The sequence below is a fragment of the Pan paniscus genome, chromosome 19 (genome assembly GCF_029289425.2).
Source record: "Pan paniscus chromosome 19, NHGRI_mPanPan1-v2.0_pri, whole genome shotgun sequence".
NCBI lineage: Eukaryota > Metazoa > Chordata > Mammalia > Primates > Hominidae > Pan > Pan paniscus.
The window spans coordinates 23,281,500-23,296,311 of record NC_073268.2 but is presented as its reverse complement, the minus strand read 5'-3'; the positions used below and the strand labels follow the sequence as shown (position 1 = coordinate 23,296,311).

The window sequence follows — 14,812 nt, the reverse complement described above, 5'->3', positions numbered from 1 at the left end:
TTCCCCAAATTAATACTTTTATAATTTCTTACGCCTGTCTTTACTGCAATCTCTGAACATAAATTGTGAAGATTTCATGGACACTTATCACTTCCCCAATCAATACCCTTGGGATTTCCTATGCCTGTCTTTACTTTAATCTCTTAATCCTGTCATCATAAGCTGAGGAGGACGTATGTCGCCTCAGGACCGTGATGATTGCGTTAACTGCACAAATTGTTTGTAGAGCTTGTGTGTTTCAACAATATGAAATCTGGGCACCTTGAAAAAAGAACAGGGTAACAGCAATGTTCAGGGAACAAGGGAGATAACTTTAAACTCTGACTGCCCGTGAGCCGGGCAGAACAGAGCCATATTTCTCTTCTTTCAAAAGCAAATGGGAGAAATATCGCTGAATTCTTTTTCTCAGCAAGGAACATCCCTGAGAAAGAGGATGCGTCCCTGAGGGAGGCCTCTGAAATGGCCACTTTGGGGACAGCTGTCTTTTATGGTCATCGCTGAGGGATGAAATAAGCCCCGGTCTCCCGTAGCGCTCCCAGGCTTATTAGGATGAGGAAATTCCCGCCTAATAAATTTTGGTCAGACCGGTTGTCTGTTCTCAAACCCTGTCTCCTGATAAGATATTATCAATGACAATGTGTGTCTGAAACTTCATTAGCAATTTTAATTTCGCCCCAGTCCTGTGGTCCTGTGGTCTCGCCCTGCCTCCATTTGCCTTGTGATATCTTATTACCTTGTGAAGCATGTGATCTCTGTGACCCACACCCTATTCATACACTCCCTCCCCTTTTGAAAATCACTAATAAAAACTCGCTGGTTTTGCGGCTTGGGGGACATCATGGAACCTGCCGACATGTGATGTCTCCCCCGGACACCCAGCTTTAAAATTTCTCTCTTTTGTACTCTGTCCCTTTATTTCTCGGACCAGCCAACACTTAAGGAAAATAGAAAAGAACCTACGTGAAATATCGGGGGTGAATTTTGCCTGATAGTAAAGGTTCCCAAGTTGGCTGACTGGGGCCTTAGCTTCTCAAACGGGGATGACCATGAGACTGGGATGCCCATGACCTAGTCATGGTTCCTCCTTCCTGATGTCAAGGAAACCAAACTATTAATCAAGTTTATTTAGTAAATATAGAATCAAAACAAAGTATCAGGCCAGGCACACTGGCTCCTGCCTGTAATCCCAGCACTTTGGGAGGCCAAGGCAGGGGGATCGCTTTAAGCAGTTGAGGCTGCAGTAAGCCATGATCATGCCACTGCATTCCAGCCAGTCTGGGTGACAGAGTGAGACCTTGTCTATATATATATATATATACACATACATATATATATATACATATATACACATACATATATATATACATATATACACATATACACACACACATATACATACATATATATATACACACACATACACATATATATATCAGGTACACCTAGCATTTCCTGTCTCAAGAGTTTTTCTGAGTTTTCTGGCGGGCACATGCCCTGCCCCACAGTGGACTCCTTCCTACCCTCTGTCAGCCGGAATGCTGCCTCCCCAGAGGCCTTCTCTGACCACCCCATCTGAAGGAGCCTGGCCCTTTCACATCACCCTGTTTATCTCCTTTTTGGCACCTCTCACAATCTGTCATTATCCTTTTTTTTTTTTTTTGAGACATAGTCTTGCTCTGTCGCCCAGGCTGGAATGCAATGGCGCCATCTCGGCTCACTGCAGTCTCCTCTTCCCGGGTTCAAACAATTATTGTGCCTCAGCTTCCCGAGTAGCTGGGACTACAGGCACACACCACCACGCCCAGCTAATTTTTGTATTTTTAGTAGAGACAGGGTTTCACCATATTGGCCAGGCTGGTCTCGAACTCCTGACCTCGGGTGATCCGCCCACCTCAGCCTCCCAAAGTGCTGGGATTACAGGCATAAGCCACAGCACCCAGCCTCATTATCTTATTATTTGTTTAGTGGCTCTCTCTCCCGCTGGCCTTCAACCCCACAAGGGCAGTGACCCTGACTGTCGGGGACATAAACCAGCAGTCCATGGGCATGCATATTTTTGTTTGGCTTGCAGTGTTTTATCAAAAATTCAATTTATTCCTGTAATCCCAGCACTTTGGAAGGCCGAGGCAGGCAGATCACCTGAGGTCAGGAGTTCAAGACCAGCCTGGCCAACATGGTGAAAACCCATCTCTACTAAAAATATTTTTAAAACACTAGCCGGGCGTGGTGGTGGATGCCTGTAACCCCAACTACTCGGGAGGCTGAGGCAGAAGAATTGCTTGAACCCAGGAGACAGAGGTTGCAGTGAGCCGACACAGTGCCACTGCACTCCAGCCTCAGCGACAAAGTGAGACTCTGTCTCAAAAAAAAAAAAATCAATTTATTGGCAATATTTAAAAATCAAGAGATTTTATGTAAACACTTGGATTTCCTGGCACTCTTGAAAAAGATCTAGCACAATGGGCTGGAGGTGAGCGGCCACTGCAGCCCGTAGTTCTTACTCCAGCCCCCAGTCCACCCCATTACATCACACTTGGCTGTTTGCACTCCTTGATCCTACTTACCTGCCTATCCCCGGAGGCCTTTGAGTCTAAAATTCCTGGTCTCTTTTCACAACTCTACTTACCCCTACAACTGAGTGTTGAAATAAATAAACTGAAAGCAAGAAAGGTTGACTGTTTTGAAGGAAATATTTCATCTAAGCTCTAGGAAGGCTCTACTCCACACAAGCTGTGCCACATGAAGGACGCCCTCTGGTGCCAGAATTATTCTCGGCGGGGGGCCCAGAACCAGTTACTATACCTTGAACTCATGCCAATGAGCTGGGCACACTTTTTCCTTAAATGGATTAATCTAATCTAAACGAAAATTTTAGATCGCATTAACCCACTTTAGAATAAATCTAAATGGCAATCTAAATTGTGCGGTTACCGTTTTGATTATATTATTGTATGTTGATTAATCAAAGTGCCGCCCTAAATCCCGCTGTGACTCCGTGGGTAGTAGGGTGGGTAGGTAGGTGGGTTTGACACAACGGGGATTTATCGTGTTTGGGAGGCTCAGCATCTAAATCCTCTCTAAGGAGTGTTCATCTACCCTATGAAACACCCCTTTTCGACAAGACAGGGATGCAACAGGGTCAAGAAGGTGGAACGTACCAAAGGACCCAGTGCGTAGGCGCGCTCGAAACCTCGGCCGATATTCTCGGCGCCCAGACACCGTCCACTTGCACTGCGCAGGCTCCGAGACAGATCAAGCTTTCCCTCCCCCTACCAGCTCTCCGAGAGTCAAGAGGACGCCCTCCTGCCGCAGACTTCCTGCGCAAGCGCCATCCCATGTCCCCGCCCCCAAACCAATTGGAAGCGGCGCCGCCTGGGCGCTTGGGGCACGACGCTGTGGGTGGGGTCAGGACGTGAGGGCAGCGCGCTGGCGTCAGAGGCGCGGCTATATAACTGAACACAGGCACCGCCCCTCTGCCCCAGTCACTGAGCCGCCGCCGAGGACTCAGCAGCCTCCCCCTTGAGCCCCCTCGCTTCCCGACGTTCCGTTTCCCCCCTGCCCGCCTTCTCCCGCCACCGCCGCCGCCGCCTTCCGCAGGCCGTTTCCACCGAGGAAAAGGAATCGTATCGTATGTCCGCTATCCAGAACCTCCACTCTTTCGGTAAGCTATGGGAAAGGTCGCGGGCCCGGGTGGGGCAGCGGGGCCTTCCGGGCCCGGAGACGTGTTCCGGGAAGTTGCCAAGCGCTCCGGGCCTTCGTAAGCTCGGGCAGGGGAAACTTGACCAGGGTCGCAGGGCAGCGGGATCAAGGCCTGGGCCCCGGGGTCAGACCCTGAGCGCGACCGGAAGGAGCAGGCGGTAGGTCAGCCCTTGGGCGGGCCCGGCGTCTCGGTGGCGCATTTACTAATGGCTCCTGGGCCTCCTCGGGCCACACCCGCCCCTCCCGTCACCATTGCGTCACGTCCGTTACGTCACCACCCGTTGTCACGGATCCGGAGGGAAAGGCGGTGCCAGCCCTAAGTGGCAAGCGGGTGCACCAATGGGGGAGGGAGGCTTAGCCCCGCCTCGGGAGCTCGGGTTCCGGCGGGTTGCATCAGCTGGGTGGGGCACCGCCTGGCAGCCCGGACTCCCCCGACATGTGATCGGCTTCCCAGGGAGGGCGGGAGGCCCGGGCGTTCCCCGAGCCTGGGGAAGCTGGCCGTCCCGGACTGACCTGCTCGGGGAGAGCCAGCAAAGGACACATTCGGCCTGGCCTGAGCCCTGACGATTTCAGTGTTGTTTTCTGCACGCGCAAAACACCTGGGGACCGAGGGGATGGCAGTGGCATCCTATCTTTGACAGCTCTGAACGAGCTTAACCTTTCTTTTCAGACCCCTTTGCTGATGCAAGTAAGGGTGATGACCTGCTTCCTGCTGGCACTGAGGATTATATCCATATAAGAATTCAACAGAGAAACGGCAGGAAGACCCTTACTACTGTCCAAGGGATCGCTGATGATTACGATAAAAAGAAACTAGTGAAGGCGTTTAAGAAAGTAGGTCTTCAGTGAGATTGTGGGAAAGTCATAATGGATTTGTCCACAAGGGGGTGCCAGCTGTGTTGTATGTATTGTTAGCGGAAGGGGTGATAAATGCGTTCATGCTCTTGCTAGGCCTAATTCGTTTTGTTTCCTTTGTTCTTGCAGAAGTTTGCCTGCAATGGTACTGTAATTGAGCATCCGGAATATGGAGAAGTAATTCAGCTACAGGGTGACCAACGCAAGAACATATGCCAGTTCCTCGTAGAGGTGAGTTCAGTCACTACTTGATTTGTGCCTCTCTGCTGGCAAATCTCAGATCCTGTCTGTTAGCTTCTGCTGGGGACATAAAAGTTGGCTTTGTAAGGCTGAGCAAAACCTCAGTTGGCTTTTAAAGTACATAGACTTATTTCTGTTTTATAGGAAAAAGCAGAAGGGACTTGTCTACCTTTGGTTTACTGTTTCTTTGGATCTACTTCACAGATGGAAATTTGAATAGCACATAGATGCATTGTAAAATAAGCCAAATGCTGGGTTGTTCCTGTATTTGTAAGGACATGAGCTTTTAAAAATGAATTTCCTGAGTATTAATACTAAAATACTGTTACATGATCAGCTCTTGATATAATTGAAGAGATTTCAGATACCTGATGAGTCTCATTCTCACACTAATTCAGAATCTTGGAAGGCACTGAGTGTTCAAAAAAGGTAGCTCTTAACTGAGGACCCTCTGTTGAACCATTGTGCGCACCCCTGGCTCTTGGGCAGTGTAGTAGCAGGAAGACAGGGTTGTTGCCATTAGAAATGGAGGCTTTAACTCTCCCTGTCCCCCATTTAAAACTTTGCCCTTTTGTCTTTTCAGATTGGACTGGCTAAGGACGATCAGCTGAAGGTTCATGGGTTTTAAGTGCTTGTGGCTCACTGAAGCTTAAGTGAGGATTTCCTTGCAATGAGTAGAATTTCCCTTCTGTCCCTTGTCACAAGTTTAAAAACCTCACAGCTTGTATAATGTAACCATTTGGGGTCCGCTTTTAACTTGGACTAGTGTAACTCCTTCATGCAATAAACTGAAAAGAGCCATGCTGTCTAGTCTTGAAGTCCCTCATTTAAACAGAGGTCAAGCAATAGGCGCCTGGCAGTGTCAAGCCTGAAACCAAGCAATACCGTCATGTTTCAGCCAAGCCCAGAGCCCTAAGATTACAAACAACTATGGCCGGAACCTCCTCAGCTCTCCCTCTGCAGAGTTCCCTACCTTAAGAGAATGTTACCACCCGAACAGTCCTCGGTGAATCTGAGAGGAGAGGATGGGGTAAGGCAGAAGCACCAGCTGTACTACTAGAAGGGAGCTTTTGGTGGTAGATCCCCTGGTGTCTCCAACCTGACTAGGTGGACAGAGCTCAAAGAGGCCCTCTTCCCGCTAGCGAGGTGATAGGACATCTGGCTTGCCACAAAGGTCTGTTTGACCAGACATATCCTAGCTAAGGGATGTCCAAACATCAGAATGTGAGGCCAACCTTCTATCAGAGTTAAACTTTTGACAAGGGAACAAATCTCAAACTGATCCATCAGTCATGTAGCTAGCTGTAGAGCTTGCAACTTAATAGCAGCAGCTGCCCAATGCCATGTGAAGTAACAAACTGGTTTTTGGTTTTTTTTCCCCTTCAGTTTTAATGTTGTGTGTAATGTATTTAAACCCTTATTTAAATAAAACTTGTTTTCAGAAATACCTGACTTGCAGATTATTTATATATAGTCGATCTTGTGCATATAAAGGAACCATAGAAATGGGCAGTGGAGGATTCGTCCACACCCACAGCTTCTCAACGGGCCTGAACTTGGCCAAGAAAAACCTTTATGAGCTTGTCCCTCTCTGGTCAACTGGTTTTTTGTTCGTTTGTTTTTTGAGACAGGTTTGCCCTTGTTGCCCAGGCTGGAGTGCAGTGGCACAATCTCGGCTCACTGCAACCTCCACCTCAGGTTCAAGCAATTGTCGTGCCTCAGCCTCCCTAGTAGCTGGGATTACAGGCACCGTGCCCAGCTAACTTATATTTTTAGTAGAGACAGGGTTTCTCCATGTAGGCCAGGCTGGTCTCGAACACCTGGCCTCAAGTGATCTGCCTGTCTCGGCCTCCCAAAGTGCTGGGATTACAGGCATGAGCCACCATGCCCAGCAGGTCAACTGTTTTTGCAAGCATTTAGCCAGAGTCATGCTGTGCTGTTAATCAGTGTCCTGGAGAATGGGTTACTTGGAAATCTTGGCGCCCCCTCAGTAGTAACAGCCTTGGTTTAAGGGCGCTGAGTGGAGAGTAAATGCAAGGGCTATAACAAGGGCAGTCATGCTGTGGGTTAAGATCCACAAATCGCTAGGAATGTGTATACTCTGGGTAGTAAGTTTGTAGTATTAGAAGGTTTAATGACAAGTATTTGAAGAGCTGAAGTTAAGTGTTGGGAGGCCGTCCCTCATGAAGGACAATGAATGGCAAGTAAAAGACGAAGTTCTGTTCCTGGGTCCTTTAATTTAGTTAAAAAGGCAAAGTTCTTTCAGCACACATATCTGCATGCAGTCACGTGCTGCCTAAGGATGCTTCATTCAACAATGAGCCTCACAGCCGTGCTACACAATAAGATTATAATACTGTATTTTTACTGTACCTTTTAACATTGTGTTACAATGGCCTACAGGAAGCTTGTGTGGATGGCTTTGAATGTGGCCCAACACGAACTAATAAATTTTGCTAAAACATGAGTTTTGTTTGGTGACTTTTTTTTTTTTTTCTTTTTAGCTCATCAGCTATTGTTGGTGTATTTTATGTGTGGCCCAAGACAGTTCTTCCAATGTGGCCCAGGGAAGTGAAAAGATACTACACCCCTGGCCTACAATTTCAGCACAGTAACATGCTGTACAGGTTTGTAGCCTAGGAGCAACAGGCTGTGTCATATAACCTAGGCATGTAGTAGGCTGTGCCATCCAGGTGTGCGTAAGTACACGATGATGTTCGTAGAAAACACAAAATCGCCTAACGATGCGTTTCTCAAAACATGTCCCTGTCATTGAGTAACGCAAGACTACTAAGTTTACTACCAGCCCATTTTGTAGATAAAGGTACAAGCGGTGAGTTAGGTTAGAGCCCAGTTTGGGAAAGAGCATAGAACCAGGTGAGTTGTGGAGGAGGGCTGGTGAGGTTGAGCCAGTGGCAACTGCCCTAAAACTAGGAGGTGATTGTGTTAGAATACAGCAGACTGAATAATTGATAGAGATTTATTTGGCTCACAGAAGTCGAAAGGCATGGCACTGGCATCTGGTGAGGGCCTTCTTACTGCATCATAACATGGTGGAAGGGCTGGACAGCAAATGGGGGCCAAACCTATACTGTTGTGAGCCCACTTCATTCATGAGGGCAGAGGCTCAGGACCTAATACTTTTAAAAACCCCACCTTGGCCAGCCACAGTCACTCAACCTGTAATCCCAGCACTTGCCAAGGGGGGTGAATCCTTGAGACCAACCTGGGCAACGTGGCACAACCCTATCTCTACAAACAATACAAAAATTAGCCAGGCATGATGGCACACGCCTGTAGTCCCAGCTACTTAGGAGGCTGAGGCAGGAGGAAGGACGATCACTGGTGCCCAGGAAGCCAAGGCTATAGTTAGCTGTGATCGTGTCACTGCCACTGTACTCCAGCCTGGGTGACAGTCTCCAAAAAATAAAAAAAGCGCCCCACCTCCCAATAATTGTTCAATTGGCAATTAAATTTCAACATGGGTTTTGGTTTGGGTGGAACATTCAAACTATAGCAATGATTCTAACCCCAGCATCAGGAGCTTGTCGTGTTAAAGGTCCTATAAAACCAGTCTGTTTCATGAACACAAAATAATTTAGCCTTGGAGCCAACCAAGGCTCCAAATATAGTGGCATTGTTCAAAATGTTTGAGTGAATTTTTTTTTTTTTTTTTTTTTTTTGAGATGGAGTCTTGCTCTGTTGCCCAGACTGGAGTGCAATGGCACGGTCTCGCCTCACTACAGTTTCTGCCTCCCAGGTTCGAGCAATTCTCCTGCCTCAGCCTCCCGAGTAGCTGGGACTACAGGCACGCGCCACCACGACTGGCTAATTTTTGTATTTTTAGTAGAGACAGGGTTTCACCATGTTGGCCAGGATGGTCCTGATCTCCTGACCTTGTGATCCGCCTGCCTCAGCCTCCCAAAGTGCTGGGATTACAGGCATGAGCACCGTGCCTGGCTGGGTGAGACTTTTAAATCAGTAAGATTTGACTGTAATGTAGGAGGTTTTTTCTTGGAGGAACTTCTAGAGCAAGGCGGGAGGCCAAACACACAAAATACTACAATCAGGATGAAACAGCAAGAGAAGAGAATTCCTTCTACGCTGTAGGTTGTGAACACAGCCAGGTTCTGTGCTAGGCTGTTGCATCTCATGCTTTTTAAGGACCTCCAATTCTCTAGGATGGGATTATTCCAAGTTAAACCATCAACATCTATTAAATCAGCTCTGTGAAGCCAAGCGAAACAAGTATCTGTGAACACAGAACTGAGGAAGTTGGTGAACACCCTTATCCACCTGATGTAACCTATCTCAGGCTGAATGAAGAAAAGTATAATTCAAAAGTCATGATGGGCCGGGTGCAGTGGCTCACATCTGTAATCCTAGCACTTTGGGAGGCCAAGACAGGCGGATTGCCTGAGCTCAGGAATTCGAGACCAGCCTGGGCAACAACGGTGAAACCCTGTCTCTACTAAAATACAAAAAATTAGCCGGGCATGGTGGCGTGCACCTGTAGTCCCAGGTGGGAGGCTGAGGCAGGAGAATCACTTGAACCCAGGAGGCAGAGGTTGCAGTGAGCCAAGATTGCGCCACTGCACTCCAGCCTGGGCAACAGAGCGAGACTCCGTCTCCAAAAAAAAAAAAGAAGGCATGATGGCTGGGTATGGTGGCTCATGCCTGTAATCCCAGCACTTTGAGAGACCAAGGCAGGCAGATTGCTTGAGTCCAAGACTTCGAGACCAGCCTGGGCAACATGACTAAACCCTGTCTCTACAAAAAATACAAAAATTATCCAGGCGTGGTGTTGCATGCCTATGCTCCCAGCTACTGGGGAGGCCAAGGTGGGAAAATGGCTTGAGCCCAGGAGGCAGAGGTCGCAGTGAGCCAAGATGGCACCACTGCACTCCAACCTGGGTGACAGAGATAGACACTGTCTCAAAAAAAGAAAACAATGTGATGTGGACATTCCCAAGGTAAGTTGTGGAGCCTCATCTAGAACCCAGGACTCCCTGTGTACCCCTCCTCCCACCAGCTGCACCTGTACATTCACAATTTCTGTAACTCATTTTCCCGGTGGAGTGGGAGCAGAAATAAATAAATAAATGCTCATCTTACAGAGATTGTTGAGTGCTTGGTATCTGTAGTACACTACAGGGCACGTCAGGCAGACCCCCTGCACTCAGGGAGCTGACTGCCTGGTAGGTGGATGTAAGACCAGCACACAGCCTTGACACAGGACAGAAAGGGACCCAAAGAGCCACAGGATCTCTGAGGACTGCGAAATCTTCCCCACTCCCATCCTCAGCCAAGGGGGCCAAGAAGGCTTCATAAAGGAGGTGCTGTCTGAAGCCAAGCATTTTGAGCAGAGAAAAAGAGTCACACCCAGAGGTGAAAAGGCACCTGGAAGCCGGCGCAGTGGCTCACGCCTATAATCCCAGCACTTAGGGAGGCCAAGGCCAGCAGATCACTTGAGGTCAGGAGTTCGAGGCCAGCCTGGTCAACATGGCGAAACCCCATTTCTACTAAAAATACAAAAATTAGCTGGGCGTGGTGGCGGGCGAGATCGTGCCACTGCACTCCAGCCTGGGCAACAGAGCGAGACTGCGTCTCAAAAACAAAAACAAAAAAAAGAAAGATTGATTATGCTGAAAAGGTCCCTCAGCTCTCTGCTCCTTAGTCCTCCTCTCCCACCCCAAACCCCCCAGCCCTCCTGCCCCCATCCCCACACGCTGCAACAGCTACACGCAAGGACAAACTGAGTGTTTCTTAAGATGGTGTTATGAAGACAAAATGAAAACTGGTCAGCTAAAACTGCATAAGAAGCTACAAAACAACTTTAGAACCTATTCCAATTGCTGTCAACTCTATGAATAAGCCAGAAAAACACGTAGCATATTTGGAGAACTGAACATGACCCCCTTCCTGGTTTATCAGCCTCGATGGTGCCCCCTTGTGGCAGTAGTGTAAAAACACAGTTTACTGTGCACAAGGCTTTACAATTTTTCAATTAAGAGCTCCTTGACCAATTTTTAACTTTTTTTTTTTTTTGGGACAGAGTCTCACTGTTTCCCAGGCTGGAGTGCAGTGAGGTCTCCTGCTAGGCACCATGCACCCTTGTTGCCCCCTCCTGCTCAAGCCTCTCATTTCTTCCACTCTAAATGCAAGCGTTCCCAAGGGATTGTCCTGACTGTCCTTCCCTCTCCCTTGGTGGTCTCACCCTATATCATGGCTTTGTTTGTCTTCAGTGTTCCCGATCCTAAGGCTCTGTGTCCAGCTACGACTTCTCGTCCAAGTCCAGACTCCATCAATAGCTCTTTGCCGCGTTCATTCATTCATTCATGCCTATGGAGCACTCACTCAGTGCAGGTGCTGTGCCAGGTGTGGGGGCCCAGTGATGAACAAGAGAAACCACACTCCTCGGGGGGTTTGCAGTACTGCAGTCGGAGAGTCAGATTCTAAACCAATCATCGTATAAATACTGAAGAATTTAAACTGTGTTTAGAAGGGGCCACATTCGGGTCTGTGACAGGGAGAGGCACAATCTCTCTTCTTCCTGCTTTTTTTTCTCCATAGCACAACTATATGACTTATTTGTAGGGCAACAATATAATTTATTTGTTCATTTGATTTTGGCCATCTTCCCCCACTAGAACATAAGTTCTGTGTGGGCAGAAACCTTTGTCCAGGGCTGTATCCCCAGTGCCTCCAAGAGAGTCTGGCACATACTAGGTGCTGAATACGTGTTTATTGGATGAATGAATGGGTCAGACTACGCGAAGTTTAAAATCGACAGAGTTACCCTCTATAAATTATGTGACTTGCTAGGGCCAGGCACGGTGGCTCACGCCTGTAATCCCAGCACTTTGAGAGGCCAAGGCAGGCGGATCACTTGAGGTGAGAGGTTCGAGACCAGCCTAGGCAACATGGAGAAACCCCATCTCTCCTAAAAAAAAAAAGAGAGAGAGAGAGTTATGTGACTTACTGTCTCTCCTTTGCATCCCTACTTGGTAGAGCCGGAGGGAAAGGCTGGAATTACATCAGTAGTTCTCAGAGTCTGGAGACTATGTTAGTTGCCTGGGGTGGGGGTGGGAGAGAAGAGATGTATACTACTGGTATCCAGTAAGAAGTGGTCAGAGATGCTGCTAAACATCCTGTGACCCACGGAACAGCCTCTTACCCCACACAAATAATTATCTGGCCCAGAATATCAACAGTGCTGAGGTTGGGAAACCCTGGGTCACATGAACCTCTGGGAACTGTCATAAACCCGGGCAAGCTTTTCAGAGTCACCCACGTGACTGCCTTCTGTCCTGTGTCCCACAGCCAAGCAGCTGCTGTCTCTCTCAGTGAGTCTCAACATTTTTTGGACCCAATAATCCTTTCCCCTGTTATATCAGCAATCTAGAGGACTAACTTGAGAATTTTAGATCTTTTTCATCATATGCCTGGTATATGCTGGGAATTTTATTTTATTTATTTATTTATTTGAAATAGATAAAGGCAGGATCTCACTGTATTGCCCAGGCTGGTCGCAAACTCTTGGACTCAAGTGATCCTCCTACCTCTGCCGCCCAAAGTGCTGGGGATTACAGGCATGAGCCACCACGCCCGGACTATGCTAGGAATTTTAAGTAAAAGAAAGATAATTGGTAAATTATATGATAGTTTCTTCCTTCTCTAAAGTGCATTTAAAGTATAATCTGTGGTAATCATACCATTCAAAGACTATTTTGACTTTCTCCGTTAAAAAAGTGACAAAACACAGTGTTTATTTATTTTAGATCTCCCAGGGACTCACTAACAAATATTGTATATATAATTGGAAGAGAAAGCAAGCCTAGTGTGATGGTATGTGCCTGTAGTCCCAGCTACTCAGGAGACTGAGGCGGGAGGATCACTTGAGCCTAGGGGTTTGAGGCTGCAGTGAGTTATGATCACGCCACGGCACTCCAGCCTGGATGACAGAGTGAGATCCTGTCTCAAAAAAAAAAAAAGAAGAGAAAAAAGAAAAGCGCCAAACAAATTGAAAAGTGATATTACATTATGTTTGGTTATGAGAACACATATATATTAAAATGCAGATTTAGGCCAGTCGTGGTGACTCACACCTGTAATCCTTACACTTTGGGAGGCTGAGGCGGACGGACCACCTGAGGTCAGGAGTTTGAAACCAGCCTGGCCAACATGGCGAAACCCCGACTCTACTAAAAATACAAAACTTAGCAAACTGTGGAGGTGTGTGCCTGTAATCCCAGTTACTCAGGAGGCTGAAGCACTAGAATCACTTGAACCCGGGAGGCAGAGATTACAGTGAGCCGAGATGGCGTCACTGCACTCCAGCCTGGGCGGCAGAGCAAGAGTCCATCTCAAAGTAAAATAAAATAAAATGCAGATTTAGATTTCATTATGAGTGTTTTATTAACACTAAAGCTCATTAGGATCCCCTGCTTACACTCACTACATTAAAATTTGAATTTATAACTCGTGTATTTTTCCCTAGAGCATGATATAAGACAGTTTCAGGATACTCATATCCAAGGAGTTTGCGAATAGTACGTGAGAGATGTAGGCTGTCCTTGGTCCCCATAAATGAAAAGCCAAGGCCGGGTGCGGTGGCTCACACCTGTAATCCCAGCACTTTGGAAGGCTGAGGTGGGCAGATCACGAGGTCAGGAGTTCAAGACCAGCCTGGCCAACATGGTGAAACCACGTCTCTACTAAAACTACAAAAATTAGCCAGGTGTGGTGGTGCACGCCTGTAATTCCAGCTACTCAGGAGGCTGAGGCAGGAGAATTGCTTGAACCTGGGCGGCTAAAGTTTCAGTGAGCTGAGATGGCGCCATTGCACTCCAGCCTGGGCGACATAGCGAGACTCTGTATCAGAAAGAAAAGAAAGAAAAGCCAAATCAGATATAACCGTCACTGAATTTTCTCTGTCAGCATTGTTTGTGACATCCTGGAGCCCTCTTAATCGGTTGACCTGCAAGTCTGGTGAGGCTCAGTGGGAGTGGCTGGGTAGATCACTTCGCCACCCGCAGCGGTTCTCGCCTGAGACTCTGAGGCCTGAGCCCAGGCTTGGTATCACTGAAGGGCTCCCTGTTTGATTCCCCTGCCAGCCAGATACCCACACCTCTCACCTAATGCAATGATGCTCGATCCATACTCAATTCATAACTGTCGCTTTCTATGCTTCTACTGTCCGTTTTTGTGTGCTCCAATGCAGATCTAAAACTGCGATGGAATGTGCACTTATAAAAACAATGCCACTGTCTCTTTTTAACCAGTGCACAGATTGCAATATAAAGTCCACTAAAGCCAGGCGCGGTGACTCACATTTGTAATCTCAGCACTTTGGGAGGCTGAGGCAGGTGGATCACCTGAGGTCAGGAGTTCGAGACCAGCCTGACCAACATGGTAAAAACCCCTCTCTACTAAAAATACAAAAATTAGCTGGGCGCGGTGGCTCACGCCTGTAATCCCAGCACTTTGGGAGGCCGAGACGGGCAGATCACGAGGTCAGGAGATCAAGACCATCCTGGCTAACACAGTGAAACCCTGTCTCTACTAAAAATACAAAAAATTAGCTGGGCATGGTGGTGGATGCCTGTAGTCCCAGCTACTCGGGAGGCTGAGGCAGGAGAATGGCACGAACCCAGGAGGCGGAGCTTGCAGTGAGCCGAGATCGGGCCACTGGACTCCAGCCTGGGCGACAGAGCGAGACTCCGTCTCAAAAAAAAAAAAAAAAATACAAAAATTAGCTGGGCGTGGTGGCGGGCGCCTGTAATCCCAGCTAATTGGGAGGCTGAGGCAGGAGAATCGCTTGAACCCAGAAGGCAGAGGTTGTAGTGAGCTGAGATAACACCACTACACTCCAGCCTGGGCAACACAGCAAGACACCGTCTCAAAAAAATAAATAAATAAAATTAAAAAAAATAAAGTCTGCTAATTTTATGGTCTAAAGTGCTGCATTTCAAACTTTTTTCTTTTTTTTTTTTTTTGAGACTGAATTTCGCTCTGT

At 47.7% G+C, this 14,812-nt stretch overlaps 1 protein-coding gene across 1 annotated transcript; it reads left to right on the top strand.

Annotated features, from left to right (window-relative positions):
• Window positions 1–3,363: 3,363 nt before the first annotated feature.
• EIF1 (eukaryotic translation initiation factor 1) lies at window positions 3,364–6,239 on the top strand. The gene is made up of 4 exons (XM_003813850.5): window positions 3,364–3,661; window positions 4,370–4,533; window positions 4,684–4,785; window positions 5,378–6,239. The coding sequence occupies exons 1-4, from the start codon at window positions 3,631–3,633 to the stop codon at window positions 5,420–5,422; spliced, it is 342 nt and encodes a 113-aa protein (XP_003813898.1). The 5' UTR covers window positions 3,364–3,630; the 3' UTR covers window positions 5,423–6,239.
• The last annotated feature ends 8,573 nt before the right edge of the window (window positions 6,240–14,812 follow it).

What these genes read in the sequence shown, in the direction of transcription:
- EIF1 (XM_003813850.5), top strand. Translation starts at nt 3,631, where the DNA reads ATGTCCGCTATCCAGAACCTCCACTCTTTCG. An exon ending in CCAGAACCTCCACTCTTTCG is followed by an intron (nt 3,662 to 4,369) that starts GTAAGCTATGGG and finishes CTTTCTTTTCAG; the next exon opens with ACCCCTTTGCTGATGCAAGT. An exon ending in TAGTGAAGGCGTTTAAGAAA is followed by an intron (nt 4,534 to 4,683) that starts GTAGGTCTTCAG and finishes TTGTTCTTGCAG; the next exon opens with AAGTTTGCCTGCAATGGTAC.